Below are 20921 nucleotides of genomic sequence, written 5' to 3'. Positions count from 1 at the left end.
TAAATTCCTTCCACGAATTTCAAGAAATAATTGTCAACCCATTTATTACGTGATATGTTTGGCGCAATTAGTGGCTAACTGGTTTTTTTTTGAGGAATAGTGGCTACTTGGTTTGATACATGCCAAACGTTACGTTCAGATTAGTTGCATCATTTCGTTCATTTTTTACCCAAAAAATCTATACAAAGTGTTAATTGGACAATGTGAACAATGTGGCATGTACCCTGAACCCTAACCAGCCCCCCCCACCACATAGACACACAAAACCGTAAAAACATTCAAAATTTTGCCCCACATGGAAACCATTATGCATGAATTCTCTATGGGGTCATGGGATGCCATGATGAAAGTTTGGGATCATTAGTACATGTACACGCAAGTACGATCTCTGACACGCGCATTTCCGGTCCCTGTACATGTACATGTAAACCAACCCAACATCGATCCGGTTCAGTGGATGGATGCATGCTCTATGTGGCACGAAGTATGTCGGTCGAGCCAGTCGACGGGCCAGATCGATGCTACCGGAGGGATTCCATTGTAGACCAACGCTCGGCCTATGTCCGGTGTGTGTGATAGGTCCACTGTAAGACAAACATAGTTCCGTCAACCCTAAAATCGTAAACACTGATAACCCTAACCCCCCTCCCCCACTAAACCGTAAAAACATTCAAAATTTTGCCCCACATGGAAACCATTATGCATGCATTCTCTATGGGGTCATGGGATGCCATGAAGAAAGTTTGGGATTATACACGCAAGTACGATTTCTGACACGCGCATTTCCGGCCTAGCATGTCAACACCCCAAAAGCACTAGCTGGGTTCCTCACCTGTATGAAACCAACCCAACATCGATCCGGTCCAGTGGATGGATGCATGCTCTATGTGGGACGAAGTTTGTCGGCCGAGCCAGTCAACGGACCGGATCGATGCTACCGGAGGGAATCCATTGTAGACGAACGCTCGACCAATGTCCGGTGTGTGTGCTACGTCCACTGTAAGACAAACATAGTTCCGTCGACCCTAAAACCCTTAAACCCTAAACCCTGATAACCCTACCCCCCCCACTAAACCGTAACAACATTCAAAAATTTTCCCCACATGGAAACCATTATGCATGCATTCTCTATGTGGTCATGGGATGCCATTAAGAAAGTTTGGGATCATTAGTACATGTACACACAAGTACGATCTCTGACACACGCATTTCCGGGCTTGCATGTCAACACTAAACCCTAAACCCTGATAACCCTACCCCCCCCCACTAAACCCTAAACCCTGAACCCTGATAACCCTAACCCCCCCCCCACTAAACCCTAAACCCTAAACCCCTAAACCCTAATAACCCTAAACCCCTAAACCCCTAAACGAGTTGACAAGATTTTCTTATTTTTTTATATCATTTATCCAAATCTCACATAACTCACGGGGCCCACCCCTCCCTAAATCCCGCGATTACAGCTCCGCATTCTAACCACCTGGGCCGTCCGCACCTCCCACGACCGCTGCAAGATCAGATCGGAGACGCCGGTCGCCCACGGAATACAGGAGTCGGCGGCCACCACTCGCCGCCCACCGCCAACGTGATCTGAGGGGTCGGACGTCAGTGTTCTTCTCGCCGCCTCCTCCTCGCGTGAACGCGCCGTTTTTCCTTTGCGCCGTCGACCGCGCTATACCGGCACTTATAGTTTGCGACGCACTAACCGCCGCCATCTACTCGGCGGCACCGTCTCCGAGAGAAGGTATTACCTGATCGTAACTCTTTATAATCGTTGTCGGCCGCTCCTTTAGTAGTTGAACCCTCATAGGTTTTGCACCCAAATAGGTTCTCTGCTTAAACCCATAAGTGGATCATATGTTAAATGACCCAGTTAATTTTGTTAAAATTAATTCGCTGCTAATTTTGTTATACATTTTCCAATTTTGTTTAGATTAATTGAGCCGGATTTTATCATTGCATAGGAGCCAGCAATGTCAGTTTCAGATACGAACCTTCATAATGGAGAAAAGCCCATCTCCGAAATTACCGATGCGGTAAGTAATTGACTGTTTGTGTACAATCGTTTCGTACACATAATCATGTGTACTCAGTATAATTTAATGGCATGTAACAGGAACTGGGCGAAAAGCATGGTCATATGAAGTTAGTATGCTCACAGACAAGGTTCGGAGAAACCATGAAACTGTTGTCACCAGACCACAAAAAGTACATCATATCAGAAACCAGTCTTGGCGGTCTAACCCAGATGCATGAAGTGACTCTACGGCGCATAATGTTGGTTAGACTAGCCAAGAGCATAGATATGGACACCCAATCCATTACCATCGGAAAAACGCCAATTCCTATAACAAAAGAGGACGTGCAGTGTATATTTGGCATTCCGATAGAAGGGGAGGATATAGAGCCACATCTGGAAATGCAAACCGACACAGAATTGTTTACCGCCTATGCAAACAATGGGCAAATTTTGATTTCTGACCTTGAAACGGCGATCCGAGCTTCCAAAGCCCCAGACGGCGATTTCCTGAGACGGTTCATTCTGTATGCAATTGGTACTGTACTAGCACCAACAGCACAACAGTATGTGGACTCGAAATATCTCAACCTTGTTACAGATCTTCAAAACCTTCGGAAATTTAACTGGGGATGTTTCACACTTAATCACTTCTTCAAGTCCGTTCACAAGTTTAGAACTTGAGATCACGTAAATCTACAAGGAAATCTAATTCTGCTCCAGGTTAGTGCTAGATCACTACTTAATGTCCTTTAATTATTGTTCTGTTGCATATCTGTATGGTGATGAACTAATTTATTGTGTAGTATTGGTACTGGGAGCACGTGCGTAGTGGCCGATTGATGTATGCTTCTAGACCCCCACCATTGATCGCACGATGGGACGAAACGACGGCTACTTTAAGAAGCGATGCTTACGACAAAGGAGGTCTTCATAACGGGCTGGTACCTATCTACAATTGAACTTTCTATATCCGATTTTTTATTTGGTACTAATGGTTCATTATATTTTATAAAAAAAGGCTGTCATGGAAATTTGTGCTCCTCAACGACCGTCTGAGAATTCTAATAATTTTCCAAGAAAAAATGATGAACATGTGCATCAACATGATTCGTATCGAGCACCATCACAAGGACAACAATTTAGTAGCCAGCAAGTATGTACTCCAAAGACTATTTGTTTTTGCAATATCACAAATAGGTGTCATGGAACCTCATTCATTTAGCTATTGTTATCAACGGGGTTTTATTTGGTTTACACAGATTGACATGGTAGTTGAAGCCATGAATGCACGCTTAGCTGATCATGAAAAGAAGGTAGGCAGGAAGTTAATGGAAATTGAGCACAGATTTGATGTCAAATACTAGACGCTAGCTGAAGACTTGATCGACATGAAGACTAAAACTGGCACTAATCCTAGGTTGTCGAAGGCCGAGGATGAAATTAAAGACTTAAGGAGGGAACTACATGTATGTCATACTGTGCATTTTGTATTTTGTATGAATATGTTCCTTCATGTTCATTATTTTTTGCATTGTTGCAGGAATTAAAATACGAATTTAGAAGCAACCGACAATCAGTGTCACAGAAAGGAGGCGTGCAGGTGATCTTTATGGCCCAATACGTTAATATCTAAAAGTAACAAACTAATGATGAACTACCTTTGTTCTTTGTAGGATCAAGTCAATGTGTGCAATTCATCACTGACAGGAACTCCTAGGGCTATCCAATTCACGGCAGGGACTTCGACTACACCAAGTGCAAGACATGTGACGGAAAACAATGAGAATCCAGAATTAACTCCGATGAAGCCTGTCTTTGGTAATGATTACAAGTTCACGGATGAGGACATAGAGACAGCCGTTTACATCCGCGGAACATACGACCCTGTTGAAATAGCTAGAATCGGAGACATTACCCTCACAGCAGAAAAACTGAAGCGAAATTTGGACGAGGAATACATTTATGGTGATGTAATCCCATTATACTCTAGTCTACATCATTACTGCAACAACTTTCTTATTATTGTATGATTGAAAATTTGGCAGGTTATTATGGCATATGCTCGCATTAGCCAAATTGAGAATGATACTACCTCAATCATATCCCCTGAAGAAACCGAAAAGCTGTTACAAATGAAGGGGGTGGTTCCTGTTGGACGTGCAACCTCATGGTTAGCTCGTGTAGCAGAAAAATTTGTAGGGCGCCGAAAGGTACATGTTTTCCTCAGTTTCATAGTTTGTGTACACACTGTACACGACAAATTTCAGTTCTCAACCCAACCCAAATTTTACTGCAGGTGCATGTCCCACTGAATGTACACCAAAACCATTGGATGCTAATGATGTTTAATTTTGACAAAAAAGAAATTCAGACTCTCAACTCCATGAATTATCATTGCGACAAGACCAAGGAAGATTCTCTTGTAAGTGTTCTCTTGCTGCCTCTTTTGATCCGCATGGCACATGAGCTCCCAAAGTACCGTAACCCTATGTATAACTCGTCGTACCCTAGGTGGACTCGATTCAGTTCTGCATCGACGAAGCTGTCAAGAATGGGTTGATATCACCAGCTAAGAACATCAATTTTGCCGAATGGACCAAAAAACGCTATGAGAACATACCACAACAGACCGATGGGTAGGCATGGCCTCATAAATTATTATTTGCCTACACGAATAACATTACTGATCTTTAACTAAACATCGCAGGACTTCCTGTGCGGTTTGGACACTGCAGTACATGTTGTCATGGAACGGGGATGAAATGACCGATATTTTCAACCAGGTAATTGAATGCCTAATTAACATTTGTACTTTGTTTAGCTTGAAAGCTATGCTGACATAAGTGTCGGTTATCAAATATAGGCAAGGATAGATATTTTCAGGTGGAAAATATGTACAGCCTTACTGCATTCAAATTGCAACGCGCTTCGTCTTGAATCATATAAGTTCCCCATAACGGTTAGTGCTACATCATTTCATAAGTCTCATGATTAGAACTAACGCAGCACTCTCTCTTATACAGAAGGAGGTGTACGATGCCCAGCAAGCAGTTCTACCTGATGGTTCAGAAGACGACGTGCAATTAGTAAACAATCCTGATGGTTCCAACGAACCCGACACATCCAACTCCCAGAAGGATACCGGTGCACCCAACTCCCCCAATAGTGGTGCACCCAACTCCCCAAAAAGGAAGAGAGCACGTGGACGCCCGAGAAAGCTAGTCAATCCCGAGGAAGCAGCAAAAACAAAGAGTCTTAAAGAACTAAAACTTAAATTTGACAGCAAGACCATAGCCAAGCAAGTGCCTTCGTTACCATCACGGTCACGCAGAGAGCATAAACCAGCACCAGCTTTATTGAGCCCATTCAAACACAAATAGGTAGCATCAATTAATCATCAATTGATAAATGCTCATGCTCATGCTCTACTTTTAGCATCATTTCATACACGTTTAGTTCTCATGCTCTACTTTTGGCAATCATGAGCATCCTCTACTTATAGCAATATCTAATGCATCATCAGTACAAAGCTTGATTTGGCAATAGGTGGAATCGGCAATCATTTGCATGGTTTAATTTTGTGAAGCTATAATCATGCTGAGTTATACACTAAACATAATCATGCCAAGCTATAACTACCATAGTCATAAACCAGGCTTTTCTTAAGCACAGGTGCTTATTTGTACAGGGTAGACGCATAACTAGGCGTCTCTCCTGTAGAAATAGGCACCAGTGCTTTAGAAAAACCCTGTTTATTTTTCTAAGCACCACCGTACGCATCAAGCATTGTACAAGGCTTATCATGCATCACCAAAATAGTATTAACAACTTGGAACACTAAACCAGAGTAGCAGCAAACTCTTAAGATAAACGGCATAGGTTCAGACACACCATAGGACATCAGTTTTAGAGTCGAACAAGAAAGAAACATAGATAACATAAGAGGACACGGCGGTCCTGGGGCAGCAGCAACACTCTAGCAGCACATCACTTCTCTCCCTTCTTCAATGGAGGTTGTAGGGCTCATTGACTTTGACAATCTCGAGGAAGCGTGCGTAGGCCGCATGTTTAGCCAGAGTACTGGCCTTATGGTTCTTACCATGTCCATTGCCAGTGCTGAAGGCATGCTGGATCATGCCATCTATGCCGCCACCGATCACCTTGCAACAGAAAGGGCACCCAATCTTGCCAAAGAAACGGTACTTGATCTTGCCAGAAATCAGATGCCTCAGGGTGTAGCGGCTCTTGCTGTGCCTGCTGTCCATGCCGTAGTCCACGTCGTCGTCATCCTCCTGTGATTTAGTGAATTAGTACACATGTGTAACATGGCAACTATCTATTTGCTAGGAATAAGGCGTATGTGCACATACATAATTGAGCCAAAGAAATTGACATGCATAAATATGGACGGTGGAATAGTTGCATTTATAGATTAGTGCACAAGTAGTACATAATTAACACATGAAAGACTTCATGAACTGGCTTGGTTTAATGATATTTGATACTTGTTACAGGTGTAATTCTGATTGGAATCAGAAAAATGGCTTCATTATACTCCTCCATGTTTCACACAAGGGGGGTTTGTTCTATCTTCTGGAATGAAGAAACCATTATTCTTTCTGACAGTGGCAATAATGCTTCTCCAACATTGTTAGACCCTGATAAGTTTCAGAAGGAAATTGGTAAAGGAGCTATGGGGTGTCTCACTGGTCATATTGATGAGAGATGTGGCTGTGATCATCTAGATAATATACTGGGGCAAATTGGCTACATGAAATGTTTTGATTCTGTGTCAGCCCATAATTATTAAGGGAGCAATCACTTCCTTTGCAAAATGGAAATCTGTACAGAATTTGCAAATGGAGCATCTATGAACATGTGTGCAAACTGATCATCTATGAACATGTGTGCAAATTAATTCATCTACATAAACAAAAATGAATCAGGAACTGCAGCATTTTGTCACTGTCCTGGGGAAGCCAATGGAGAATCCTGCCATATATCCATTGTTTAACCCACTTTTTTCATTAATGTATCCCTCATCTAGTTAACAAGAAAAACCTCAATGCCATGGAAAAAACCAGAGTATCTGCTGGAATCAGATTTAAAAATCCAGATCCAAATGAAGATCTATGCTAAATCCCTACAATCCTACATATGTACAACTAGCACGCCCAAGTGAAATTGATGCTCATCTAGTTAACAAGAAAAACCCCAATGTCAGGAAAAAAACAGAGCAAAAAACAGAGTACTACCTCAGATAGCTCGTCGATGGCATCCTCGTCGAAGTCGCTGCCCTTCCTGCAATCTACGTCGAACTCCTTTATGGCGTTCTCCTCGTAGAGCTCTTCGATTTCGTCATGCACCTTGCTCTTAAGCCTTCTCATCTCCTCCTCCACCAGATCATCCCCGACCTTCTGCTCGCCGACGGGTGCCTCCACGGCTGCGATGGCAGCGGGAGCAGGCACAACGGTCGCTGCACCGCCAGCTTTCACCGCTACGGCGGACTCAGCCGCTCCACCCACGGCTGCAGCCACGGCAGCAGACTGCTCTGCTCCGATGGTTGCCTCCGGCTCGTCCGCCGCATCTTCACGCCCGCGTTTCATCGTCAGTCGAAGACAGGAGGAGGGAGGCGTAGGAAGGGAGGAGGGTGGTGAGGAAGGAGGAGAGGGTGTGAGGTGGTCAGGAAGGAAGAGAGGGTGGTTAGGTTCGGGAGAGGACGAGGGTTTTCTACCCGATTTGGGGAAGAAATGCACTGCTCCTGCCTGTTGGAGTTACCGAGAAGCCGCGGGTGCCGATTTGACTTGACACACCCACCCGGCCGTCCCCATTCCACGTGGGGACGTGGCGGTCGTGCACGCGGTCGTGCACCTCTGCTATCGGTCTCACAAGTGGGTCCCCTTGTCATCCACACAACCACGCCACCACATGTACCACATTTTTCTTTCTCCCCGTCTCGACCACTCCACATCTTTCTTTCTCCCCTTCTCGACCAGCGCCGCCGCCGCCATCTCCCGACGACCCCTCTCTACGCTGCCGGTGCGCGGCCGCCGCCAACTCCGGCAAGTACGTGAGATCTCCCCTCTTCTTCCCTTCCCCAACCGCGTCTCCCTACGGAGGCGGATCTGAGCCGATTGGCTGTTGCCGGCCGGAGCTCGTCGGATCTCTCGATGTCATGTCTGATCTAGATTCATGACGTGCCCTCGCATATGGCTTTGTCCACGGTTTGAACCTTTGGATTCAATCCAAAGGTTGAAAACGGTTTGGACTGGGTTGGATGACGAGCATGTATAGTTCGGTTTGGTCTAGATTAGTTTTGATGTGTGCCGTGGATTGGACTGGTTTTAGTTTGGATGCCGAACTATTCCCAGGTTTAGATGAGACGGGCATTGCCATTGACAGTATAGGTTATCACTAAGATTTATTATATGTATGATCTTTGTATTGTACTATGTACAATTCAACTTAGAGTTCAACATGTTCTGTGTAGAATGGAGGAAGCACCATGTGGACGCTGCAACTCACGGTGCCGGACCAGCCTTTCTACTGCCACGTTGTTTAGCATCTACTTCCAGCCTTCTTTTGTTGTTGCAGCGGTAACAATTTATATGAACCTTCTGACAGTACATTCATTTTTTTGCTATTTCCACTAATGTATTGTGTCTGTTATTTGTTTTTATCTTACACAGATCGTACCATGCAATGTGAGATTGGCATTCAATGAGCTCATCGGAGACACCGTGACCTTCGACGCTCTTGGGGGCCCATACACTATGCAGGTCGAGAAGGGGCGAAAGATAACCCAGATAGGAGGAGATGATTGGGATCGTTTCATCGCCCGCATGCGTCTTAGTGGGGGTGAATTGATCTGCTTCTCCTTCAGAAGAGATAGGCCCAGGATTTCTGTTATATATCTAAATTTGATTCCGGATAGTGAGGATGAAGTTCATGAGGAGGAAGATGATGCTGATTCAGATGATGACGATTCAGATGATGATGAGAACCCACTTGCTGAATACCTGTATGCCCAAGGACTCAGACTGGGCGACGAGGAAATCGGCAACCTCTGGGACATGCTTCCGCTACGTGAAGACTACCTAGGGAAGCCATTCGTGACCCGCCTCACAAGGACGAATGTTAAACGGCATATCATGGTATGTTACTTAGTGTGGTAATTACATGATATGCATGCTTAGTTAGTGTAGTAGTTCATATGATATGCATGTTGTAGTACTGTGATGAGAGGCCTAGTTTAGAATTCATTTAGTGAAGAATTTTATGACATGCATGTAGTGTAGTAATATGCGATGATATGCTTAGTGTACGCAGTAATCTAATGATATGCCTAATTACTGTAGTAATTTGATGCTTGGCGTATAGTGTAGTGATGTGATGATATATATGCTCAGTGTTGAATCCAATGATATATGTGTCTTGAAGTGTATGCTTTGTTGATAATTGCTTGTGACATGATCATATATCATGTCAATTGTTTTCAGAAATTACCTAAGAGGTTACTTGATAGCTGTGGCATCGACCCGGACGAAGAAGGCGTGGCTGCTGGACTACGCCTTACAAGAACGGGCTCCATCACCAGCTGTGCCTATGCAGTGGACACGGACGGTCGCACTGTCTTGAGCAGGGCAGGGTGGAAAAAGTTCCTTCGTGCCAAGAATCTTCGGGTAGGACAGGCCATCCTACTCACTGTTGCGAACACCCGTCGCCATGACTTGAGAATGATGATCACCATCCACCTCATTTAGAACTGGGGTGGGCCATGTATCAATGTGAAATGAACTTGTTATGTTAGCTCTTGTTTGCGAGTACTTGTCGTGTATTACCGTACCTATATCTACTCATATCTAGGTACTATTGCTTGTGATGGATTGCAACTATTATTAACTGGTAACTAATGCTCTACTAGCTATTGCATCAGAAAAACCCTGTTTATTTTTCTAAGCACCACCGTACGCATCAAGCATTGTACAAGGCTTATCATGCATCACCAAAATAGTATTAACAACTTGGAACACTAAACCAGAGTAGCAGCAAACTGTTAAGATAAACGGCAGATCAACCACCGCACAGCATAAGTTCAGACACACCATAGGACATAAGTTCAGACACACCGAACAACAAAGAAACATAGATATCATAAAAGGACACTGCGCTAGCAACTTGAAGGCAGACTTTGATCTCTCTTCATGCCGCGTAGTGGCAGTGGTAGTAGGGGTCAGCCTCCTGTGCTTCTGAAATTTCCACACCTCATTTGATGTTGTCTATTATCTTCCAAGTCTTGTAGGTGGCGTACGCATCCTTCGCTGCGTACTCGATGAGGTAGTCTGGCAGCGGGCTGATCCCCCACAGTTTATGGTCTTCGGTCCTGTTGATCTTCTTCTTCATGTTTTGGTAAAATGGGTGGATGACGCTGGCTGCAACATCAGCCAAGGAGTCGTACGGCTTCTTTCTGCAGCCATATGGAACTCTATAGTTTTTCTGAATGTCGATGTACTTTTCGGGGTTGATCTCCAAACCAGACATCTTCAGCATCTCTTTGTCATTATGAATGCTGAAACCGGCAAAGGTGAACAACTTCTTCTCCTGGAGGAAGCTCTTGAGGCGCTTGGGCCTTCGAGGGGAGAGACATATTGAAGATTAGTAGTAATTTTGAAGATTTAGGAGTTGTTTGGTTTGTGACTAAGTTTGCCAAAGATTGCCACACCTAAGGTTAGGCAAGTTTGACCAACTTAGGTGTGTGTTTGGTTCAAGCCACACCTTAGGCAAGCCACACTTGGGTCCCACATGGCATACACACAAAAAGTGTGGCAAGATTCCCTTAGGCTTGCCAACTTGTGGCCCTCATTTTGATGAACTAACCTTAGGCAAACTTGGCAAAAAATTGTGGCAAAGTGTGACACTGCTAGTGCCAGAACCAAACAATACGAGTGATGAATGCATGAAGTACATGATGTTATTTCTCTTTTTGGATCATACAGTTGAAAATAACACTACAGCAAACTACTTCACTACATCAACTTCAAAAACAACTTTTAATACATCTAGTCCAGTGCATCCACACCGGTAGACACAACACTAATGCATCAATATCAGAAACTACACTAGTATATCAAAAACTACACTAGTAGACACAACACTAATACATCTAGTCCAGTGCATCAACTTGAGAAAATAACACTAATGCATCCACACCGGTAGACACAACACTAATGCATCAAGTGCAGAAACTACACTAGTATATCAAGTTTGGTGATTAATCTGGTGCAAGATTTTAAGATACTAATCCAGTGCATCAGGGTAAAAATCTATGCCAGTGCATGTACTTGAGAAACCACACTAGTGCGTCCACTTCACAATCTACACTAGTACATGTAGTTGAGAAACTAGGGTATATGAGTAGGATGGCTCACCATTTTGTGGCCGCAGCGATGTGGTACACCAGAGAGAGTTCCTCCACGCATAACTGCAGAACTGCTGCATACTGCGGAGGTTCGTCATCCCTGGTATACTCCACATCAACGCCGACGAATCTAGGATACATGCCGGCGGCTTTCATGAAGAGCCTCCTGAGCATTTCGTCGGCAGTGTCTGGATTGCTGGTGCAGACGACCTCCAGCGTCTCTTTGCCGTGGAGTTCCACCTTGTCAAGTTTGGTGGTGTAGTCGCGCTTCTCACCGGGGACCTGAACGTCGTCTTCCTTGATGCTCTGCTCTTCCTTGATGCTCTGGTCGGACGTCTCGCCACACCGACGCTTGGTAGACGGCTCCTCCGCCATTGCCCTTCTCCAGCGACGGCGGTTTTGAGACAGAGACGGTGGTTGCAGTTTGTGGAGTAGATGGACATGGTTCGCATAATGAGGGAGGAATGGAGGAGAAGGTGCCTTTTTGAGTTCTGGGGGAGGCGGTTCGTCGCGTGAGGGAGGCGCTCGTCGTTATCGTTATCGTGGGGGTCGTGGGGCTCGTGCTGTTCGTGTTCCATTCTATAACCACCCACGGGCCTGCATCGTGGCCCATATCACTGGGTTTGTAGTCGTATGCAGGCTGTGGTGTGTGAGAAATCTCATGTTAGGTAGGTGGGCTTTTCTCCTCCTTCACCCGGCGGCCGTGATGTAAACATGAGAAGCAAGTTTGCTAAGGTTGTAAACGGACCCAATATTTTTCTACATCTTTGTATCAACATGAAAAGCAATCATGACTAGTTTGCTAAGGTTGTCGGCATTTGTATGGATTTTCTAAGGTTTTTGCAACGATAAAATGCTTAAAACACTTCTGACATGTTGTGATGTTTTCGGTATTTAGTGGTCTACTCGCTGGGATTATTCCACTGTGTGATGTTTTGTACGTGCCAGGTTGTAGTATGAAATGCTAACTGTTCTATATGGTAGTGGTTGGTCTCTAATTGGACTGACATGTTGAACTAGTATCAATGGTAGAGGCGTTTCGTTGTGCACCACATCCAACAGTTCACATAATTAATTATCCAAAGATTAAGGTATCAAACCCTTGGTCATACAAAGCAACATTTCGTTCCTAAATATTAAGGTACTTCCACATTCAAACTAACTAATACTACAAATTCGAAGGAACTACTTAATACATGAACAGCACATAGGGAAGTGGCCCTGGTCCAACGGCTTGAGAAAGGACGAACAAAAGCTGAAAGAAGAAGGATCAGCCAGTAGCAGCACCATCAGCCTCCCAGCCTCACAACTTCAGCCAGCCTGGTGAACTCCAGGTTTTTTCCTGCAAAACACACCTGGGATGTTGGAGGCAAGAAAATAAATTTGCCAGGGGTCTTGTCATGGCAGCTAATCGCACGGAATGCTAGTACAAATGATGGAGAACAAAACATCCAACATGAGCAAATTCATAGGAGTTCTAGATCCATGGATACCATCAACAAAAAATGCTCAGTTCTAATTCAGACACAACACTTGGTGAAAACATGCATATTCATATCAGCAACATTGATATGGCACCGGAGTACTACCCAGTACTTCGTATTTGTCTGCCGTTAGATCGACATCAACGAACGGTTCTAAAAAAGCCCAACCACTCTAAAACATGAGTAAGCCAACATCCCTACAAAAATTATTTCACTGCTTATGTCTATTTTTTTGCTGAATCATTAGGAAGCCCTAAATATTTGCATGCAAGATCACCGACATGGCACTACTGAAATATTTCAGTGTCTACATCTCTGTACTGAAAGTGCATCACTGAAATATTTCAGTGGCTACGTGTGTGTGTACTGAAACAGCACCACTGAAATATTTCAGTTGCTACATGCGTGTACTGAAACAGCACCACTGAAATATTTCATTTCGTACGTGCGTGTACTGAAAGTGAACCACTGAAATATTTCAGTGGGTACGTGCATGTACTGAAAGTGCACCACCGAAATATTTTAGAGGCTACGTGCTTGTACTGAAACAGCACCACCAAAATATTTCAGTGGCTACGCGTGTGTACTGAAACTGCTACACCAAAATATTTCTGGGGTTGCGTGCGTGTACTGAAACTGCAGTACTGAAATATTCAGTGTCTACCCGTGTGTACTGAAATTTCATTCCACTACTGAAATTTTTTAGTGTGTACCCGTGTGTACTGCAATTGCACTACTCAAATATTTCAGTGTGAACCTGTCAGTACTGAAATATTTCAATGCCTACAACTATCTACTAAACTTGCAGTATTGAAATATTTCAGTGTCAACCCAGAGTCTATCACTCTAAACTGTGTACTGAACTTTTCGGGAGGCACTGCTTGCAGCCAAAATATTGCAAGTTCAATTTACACAGATTGCATCACGTAATTTGAACACAACTCTTGAGGTGACAGACAAAATTTCCTATCATGGATACAACTCCAGCACATCAAAACGTAGCAAGTAAACATAGCAATGCTATATGCCTAGACTCATTACAGCCTCGTCGATCAAACTAAGCTGCCATCCAGAGGCTACGGATTCAAGTACATAGGTAGCAAGAACATATTGCAGAGAATCAAATTAAGCAAGTGGCAAGTAATGATGAATGAAATTCAGCAATCTTACCCTAAACATAGCTACGGCCGCCGTTCTGACGAGGAGAGCGGCGAGGGAAGCGTGGAGAACGGCGGGGAAGCGATGTCACGACCACTGTCCTCCTCCTCTTGCGCTTCGGAGTCATCTCCGACTCGGTTGGAGGCTCCACAATCTGCAACGGCACCTCGTGCACCGTGGGTTCCTGATCCAGTGGATGCTCTACCCTGGATCTGAACGCCCACCACCTACGCCTGGTCCACGGGCTGGACGAATCGGCCTGCTCCATCGCCCAGAGGAGGATCTCGACCTTGTGCATCGGTTGTGCGGGTGGGGGGGGGAAGCTTTGCCCTCTCCCTCCTCATCATTTGCTTCAAAGTGGCCATTGCCGTCCAGTTCATCTGCAATATGTTGTGAAACCAAGAACGGATCTCCGTCAACCTGGCCATCTTGACCTGGTCGCCGCCGGCGATCTCCATGAAGTCGGTGTTCTCGCCGCCGGCGATCTCCATGAAGTCGGCGTTCTCGCCGCCGCCGATGTGCTCGATCTGCTGCTCCATCGAGGATCTTGCGTGGATGGAAGAGGGGGGTGGATGTGGAAGATGAGAAGAGCAAAGTTGCGGCCGCGAGAAAGGGGAGAAGGCTAGGAGATGGCCGCAGTTGCAATGGTGATGGAAGAGGGGAAGGAGCACGGCGGCGGCTTTGCATTGGACGAGAGGGGCGGCGGTTTTGCATTGGAGAAGAGGGGCGGCGGTTTTGCATTGGACGAGAGGGCCCCACCTTGTCATATATTTCCTAGGACTAAAATGCCCCTAGACTAATAGTACTTTCGAGTACTTTCATCCGCGTACTTTCGAGTACTACGTATGTATGCGCCGTTAGATCGAGACAAACGAACGGCTCCAAAAAATGCCAACTACTGTAAAACTTGTATTTTTTTAAATAATACATTTTTTTATTAATTTTCATAAATAATACACCGAAATTTTATTTTCCAAAAATAATACAGCCTCGTCCCGCTAGAGGACGACTGCAGCCTCTCGTCCTACTGCTGGACGATTGAGTCCAGTCGGCCTATAGGAGGACGACAGGTGGCCCGTAATCCACGTGGCAGCCGGCGATTGGCCCGGCCACGTCGCAGCGCTCCCACTCGTGCTTGCATGGGCCGTCGGTGGCTGGGGCCCAGACGACAGGGCCCAGTCGTCCTGCTGCAGGACGATCGTCCACTAGGAGGACGACAGGGTCCCCAGCCCCGGGTCGCCCGGCTCCTTCTCCCTCGCGCGACCTTATTCCCTCGCTCTTCTGTGTTCTTCTTCCTGTTCTTCTTTCTTCTCTCTTCCGACTAAAAAGTAACCCATTTATACTCCAAAGTGAGCCATTTTCTTCCTGATTTGCCACCGTAGATACATTGTAGATAGTTGGGGGAGGCAAGGGAGACCTCGATCTACTGATGGGGTAGCTCGTGGTGGTCGTGGTGAGCATTTTTGTGGAGGTGGTGGAGATGGTGGTGAGCAATTTTGTGGAGGTGGTGGAGGTGGTGGAGGTGGTGGAGATGGTGGTGAGCAATTTTGTGGAGGTGGTGGAGGTGAAGATGAACTGATGAAGCTGCGGCACTGTGGTGGACGTGAAGCTCCGGCTCCGGTGATTGAAGGCCGATGTTCGTCGGCGTTGCTTCGCACGCTTCAAGGGTATAATTTTACAGACATTTTCTCCAGTAGATGTTGTGCGAATATTGTAGATGTTATTTGCTCCACTAATATTTTGTATTAGGTGTGCGAATATTGGTATTTGCTCCAGTAGTAACCGTTATATTTTTGGATGTCTAATATTTAGTTGTGTGAATATATTCAGTTGCTCCAATAATATGGCGTATTATATGTGGATGTGGATGTCAGTTTTCCCGCAAAAAAAGGATGTCCGTTTATTTTAGTTGGTGCGGTACTATATGTACTATATATATATACATATATATATATATATATATATATATATATATATATAGATGTCAAACATGTTGTTGTATCAATTTTTGAAGTTGTTCCGGTAATATCCTAAAAATATTTAGTACTTCAATATTTTTAGGTGTGTGAATAATTTTAGTTTATCCATTAATATTACGTAATAATTTTAGGTGTGTCAATTAGGACTGTGAATATGTTTAGTTTGTCATGATGTTTAACAGTTGTCTGTCCATGTTAAATAATTTTATAGGTGAACCGAGATGTTTGATGTAGTGACGTTCATATTTTTCTATGGTCCTGGTACTGTCCAAACAAATGAGATTGGGGTTGATCTGAGTGAATTTGAGAACATAGAGGTGCCACTGACCGCACCTCAAACATGGTCTCTTAGTCAGTTGAAAGAATGGGTGACATCAAGTTTAGGGCTGAATACTGAAACTCACACTGTGGGTGTTCATGCATTGTGGACCCGGTCAAGTACAAACATTTTATTCTATTTGAGGCCAATAGAGCGGGACTCTCAGTGGGTGCGGTGGTTACAAGGTTGCGAAACCAGGGGATGCAATCCTTGTGCCTTAGTGCTTCCCGTTGTGAAGGAGATAATTTCACCTGAAGGCGAGGGTGGTTACAATCCTGGGCAAAGAAGTGATGTGATGCAGCACTCAATGTCAAATGCTGGAGATGATGGTTACGAACAAGGACAGAGTAGTCAGGTACATGGAGGAAATGCCGATGATTATTACAGTGGGGAGGTGGACGCTGACGAGGTAGATGGGCACATGCAGAACCAGATGGAAGATGAGAATACTGATGTTCACATTGGTCATGCCGATGATTCCGACGAGTCTGATGAAGAAGAGAACCTAGAGGATGTGCCGAATCCTGCATCATGGAATCATGACTTCTCATCAGCAATGATCGTGAACGATGGGCATGATTCTGCCTGGCAATATCACCAGAATAACATTGCGACGGGTGCTATGTATCCGAACAAGAACGCTCTGAAGGATGCAATCATTCAATGGGCAATGTCCACACAAAGGGTTTTCACAGCTGAGGTGTCAACTCAGAAATACTTGACAATGGTATGCAAGAATGAAGATTGCCCCGCCAGGGTGCATGGCTATCTCCCTAAGTATGGCACAAGTTGGGTGATTAGTGACCTAGTTCATCACACATGTCTTATTCCCTGCATCCCTCAAGATCATGCCAACCTTTCGTCCACGCTTATTGCTCGGTTGCTTTACAGTGAGATAGTGGAGTGCAAAGCGATGGAAGTTAAGGCTCTCCAGACAAAAGTATTCGTCAGGTTCAAATACAGAATTTCTTATGGCAAGGCTTGGAGGGCTAAGCATAGGGCGCTTGAGACCAGATTTGGTTCTTTTTTGATGCATATGACTCTGTTGTCCGGCTCCTCCAGACGCTGCAGGCCCGCAATCCCGGCACCTATGTCGACATCCAAGACCTCTTCATGCCAGAGTTCCCAACTGTGAGGGTGCTGCATCGACTGTTCTTCTCTTTCGGTGTATGCATCGAAGCCTTCAGGCATTGCCGACCGGTCATATGTGTAGATGGCACTTTTCTCACTGGCAAGTACAAGGGTCAGATCCTGACAGCCATTGGTCAAGACGGACAAAATCAAGTAGTACCATTCGCTTTTGCATTTGTGGAGAGTGAGAACATTGAAAGTTGGACATGGTTCTTCAGGCAATTGAAAGTAGCAGTTGTGAAGGATAAGCCCAATGTCTGCATCCTTCATGACAGGCATGCAGGTATACTCAGTGCGATAAAGACACTGACAAACCCTAGTCCTGAAGAACAAACTCCATGGCAGGACTTGCAGAGCCGTTGGTGCATGCGCCATCTGGGGGCTAATTTCTTCTCGCAGTTCAGAAATAAGAACCTGATGAATTTGTTCAAAAAACTCTGTAAACAGAACCAACTATGGAAGTACAATTTGATACGTGACAGACTTAATGTGTGCATGCAGAGACACGTTAGGGACAGGAAAGCTGCAAGAGATGCAGCAGTCAGAGCACATGTGGAAGCAGTAGCAGCACAGTTAGCAACTGGAACAGCGGCTGTGGAGGAGGAGCCTGTTGGGCTTTGTGACTTGCCAGGATTTGACCCACCTGGTACTAGGAGAAGGCTCGGGAGGTCCATTAAAACCTTCGAGCAGTGGATAGAGCATGAGCCTCTGGAGAGGTGGTCTTTGTTGCATGACACACATGGAGCAAGGTATGGTGTCATGACTACCAATCTTGCACAAACATACAACTTTGTCCTCAGAGGAAACAGGGCATTGCCACTTACAGCCATCGTTGAGGGTATTTTCTATGGCACCGTGAAGTATTTCAGAGATAGACGTCAAAAAGCAGAGCAACATATCTTGAACAACCCAGGCACACGTTACTGTGAAAGGATTATGAAGTACATGGAAGAAAAGATGCAAAAAGCTAGGTCACACACTGTAGTCCCCATTGGTAATCAAGAAAGAAGGTTTGAGGTCCGCTTATCTAACAACAAATTCGGTTGTGCAAATGAGCTGAGGACACATGATGTCAAAATTGGAAATGAAGTATGGCCAACGTGTGAGTGCACATGCAACAAACCAAAGTTGCTTCACCTACCATGGCACTACGTTTGAAATTTGTATTAAGTCTGACACTATGTTTGAAATTTGTATTAAGTCTGGCACTATGTTTGAAATTTGTATTAAGTCTGGCACTACGTTTGAAATTTGTATTAAGTCTGGTACTACGTTTGAGATTTGTATTAAGTCTAACACTATGTTTGAAATTTGTATATGCAGGAATGGCGGGAATGGGGTTGCTTAGTGCGGAAATTGATAGAAAGCATCGTGCTGCGATAGGTTCTGAGCGCAAGCTTGATGCGCTGGTCACTCGCACTCAAAAGGAAGATTGGAAAATACACGAGGGATGGGTTCAGCGGTACGTGCTTTACTTATTTCCTTCAAGAATATATGGATGAGACACACCTACTGATTTGTCCTCACATGCAGGTTGAAATGGGCTGGCCTTTTACCTTTCGCGCGTCTGGTTGAGTCCACGCAGACCTCCAAACGCCTCGCCATCGACGCCTCTTTGCTCACATGCTTAGTGGACCGGTGGAGACCTGAGACACACACGTTTCACTTCCGCTGGGGAGAGATGGCTCCTACTCTCCAGGATGTGTCCTTTTTATTGGGACTACCGTTGGCAGGTCATGCCATAGGACCGTTGGAGGCACCGGCTGATTGGCAGCTTGGTATTGCACAGCGTTTCGCGGGTATTTATGACCGAGCTCCGGCGCTGACATCGGATAATCACGGACCTAAGTACGAATGGTTACTCCATTTCCAGGTTTGATGCGTACACTGGGGTGATCTGGCAGCCGTACACGCAAGAAGCCATAGATGCAAGATACCCCGGTGGTTTGTCCGTGCTGTGCACAAGAGATGCCGATTATTGGATGACGAAATCGAAGATCATCTTCGATGTCTTCGTTGAGGAGATGGCCCAACAAAGGGTTATGAGGCAATTTGGTCTTCTGCAATTGGAGACACCTCCCCCTATAGAGGCCCCGCTGCACAGAGACATCCACAGGTACTGTCTAGTTATTAATATTGCACTGTCCTTCAAAAATTGTCCATAGTTAAGTTGTTAGTTAATTGTTCAACGAACACCAAAATTTTAGGATCACAAAGAAGGGGATCAACAGGACTGCCACTGAGTGGCTAGATAGGGTTCAGCCGTACGTTGCACAATGGGAGACTGCGAGCACACATCTCTGGCACGAGAATCACAACTTTGATATGGACGAATTCAATCTCTATCTGCAGCGGTACATGACCGGAACACGGTTATGCATCATTCATCACAATCACCTAGATGAGATACCTGCCCCTAATACGGCGGATATGTACCTGAGCTATGATACTTCGGGCTCTAGGCAGCAAGCGGTAAGATATATTCTATTCATATAATGCAAGTAGTCCATACATACTTTGCCGTGCGCACGTAATAATCGTCCTCACAATTTCAGGCTGAGTTGACTCGCGGACTTGGCGAGGAGGTGTCCACCTTTCAGCGTTCACTGTCGTCTGCACCTCTAATGCTTCCTCGGGCTTAGGTCCAGACCTGGATGTCGTGCATTGAGGAGAAAGTACGATCTGTGTATCGAGCTATTACGTGCACACGCACTTCGGACGTACTTCACCAGCATCCCCCCCCCCCGCCGCCAATCCACGCACCAGCAGCCGCCGTGTCACTCGACTGGTCAGCTCGAACCCACGCATCACCGACATGATCCACGTCCACGTCTAGCAGAGCAGTGGACGGCCAGGCCACCACCTCCTGACCAGGTCGGTAGTTCGGCGTGGCAGCACCAGCCGGATCCCACGTCTGCCTACGTGTTTCGGCCACGGCCTCCGCCTATAGGTATGTTTCTTCATATTTATTCTTGTGAATATCAATTGGGCCTATGTATTTCATAATTACTTATGTTCGTCCATCCAACAGGGTCCTACGGATATCAGTCGTATGGACATGACGCGTCTATGTCCGGATCCGGGTGGGATAGTGACCATGAAGGTGGGCATAACAGACAGGATTTCTTGTCGCAGCACAACGAGTGGATGGACATATATACGACTCCTGCACCACCTCCCACACAGGAAACACAGCATGACCAGGCATGGTCTGAGCTTCCTCCCCGTAACGTTCGGGCACCCCACAGGTATCTGTGGCCACGCCGCCTACACCACCTCCACGACGCGCCGGACGACGTGGCTGATGCTTGTCTACCACTATATCTATCTATGTACGCAAGGGACGTACGTATGCTAGCTATGTATGCAGTTGGAACTAATCATTTTCCTGGTGGACGACTAGAACTAATTA

The 20921-nt window shown here is 45.4% G+C and overlaps 1 protein-coding gene across 1 annotated transcript; it reads right to left on the bottom strand.

The window, feature by feature from the left end:
- Positions 1–10285: 10285 nt before the first annotated feature.
- On the bottom strand, positions 10286–11813 carry LOC109737521 (uncharacterized). Its single transcript, XM_020296651.1, has 2 exons — positions 11449–11813; positions 10286–10649 (listed from the first exon to the last, which is right to left on the bottom strand). Exons 1-2 carry the CDS (start codon positions 11811–11813, stop codon positions 10286–10288), a joined length of 729 nt encoding a protein of 242 aa, XP_020152240.1.
- Between the last annotated feature and the right edge of the window lie 9108 nt (positions 11814–20921).

The sequence above is a fragment of the Aegilops tauschii genome, chromosome 3 (assembly GCF_002575655.3).
Source record: "Aegilops tauschii subsp. strangulata cultivar AL8/78 chromosome 3, Aet v6.0, whole genome shotgun sequence".
Lineage (NCBI taxonomy): Eukaryota > Viridiplantae > Streptophyta > Magnoliopsida > Poales > Poaceae > Aegilops > Aegilops tauschii.
The sequence above is the reverse complement of the archived record's forward strand: the minus strand, read 5'-3'. Positions and strand labels throughout refer to the sequence as shown.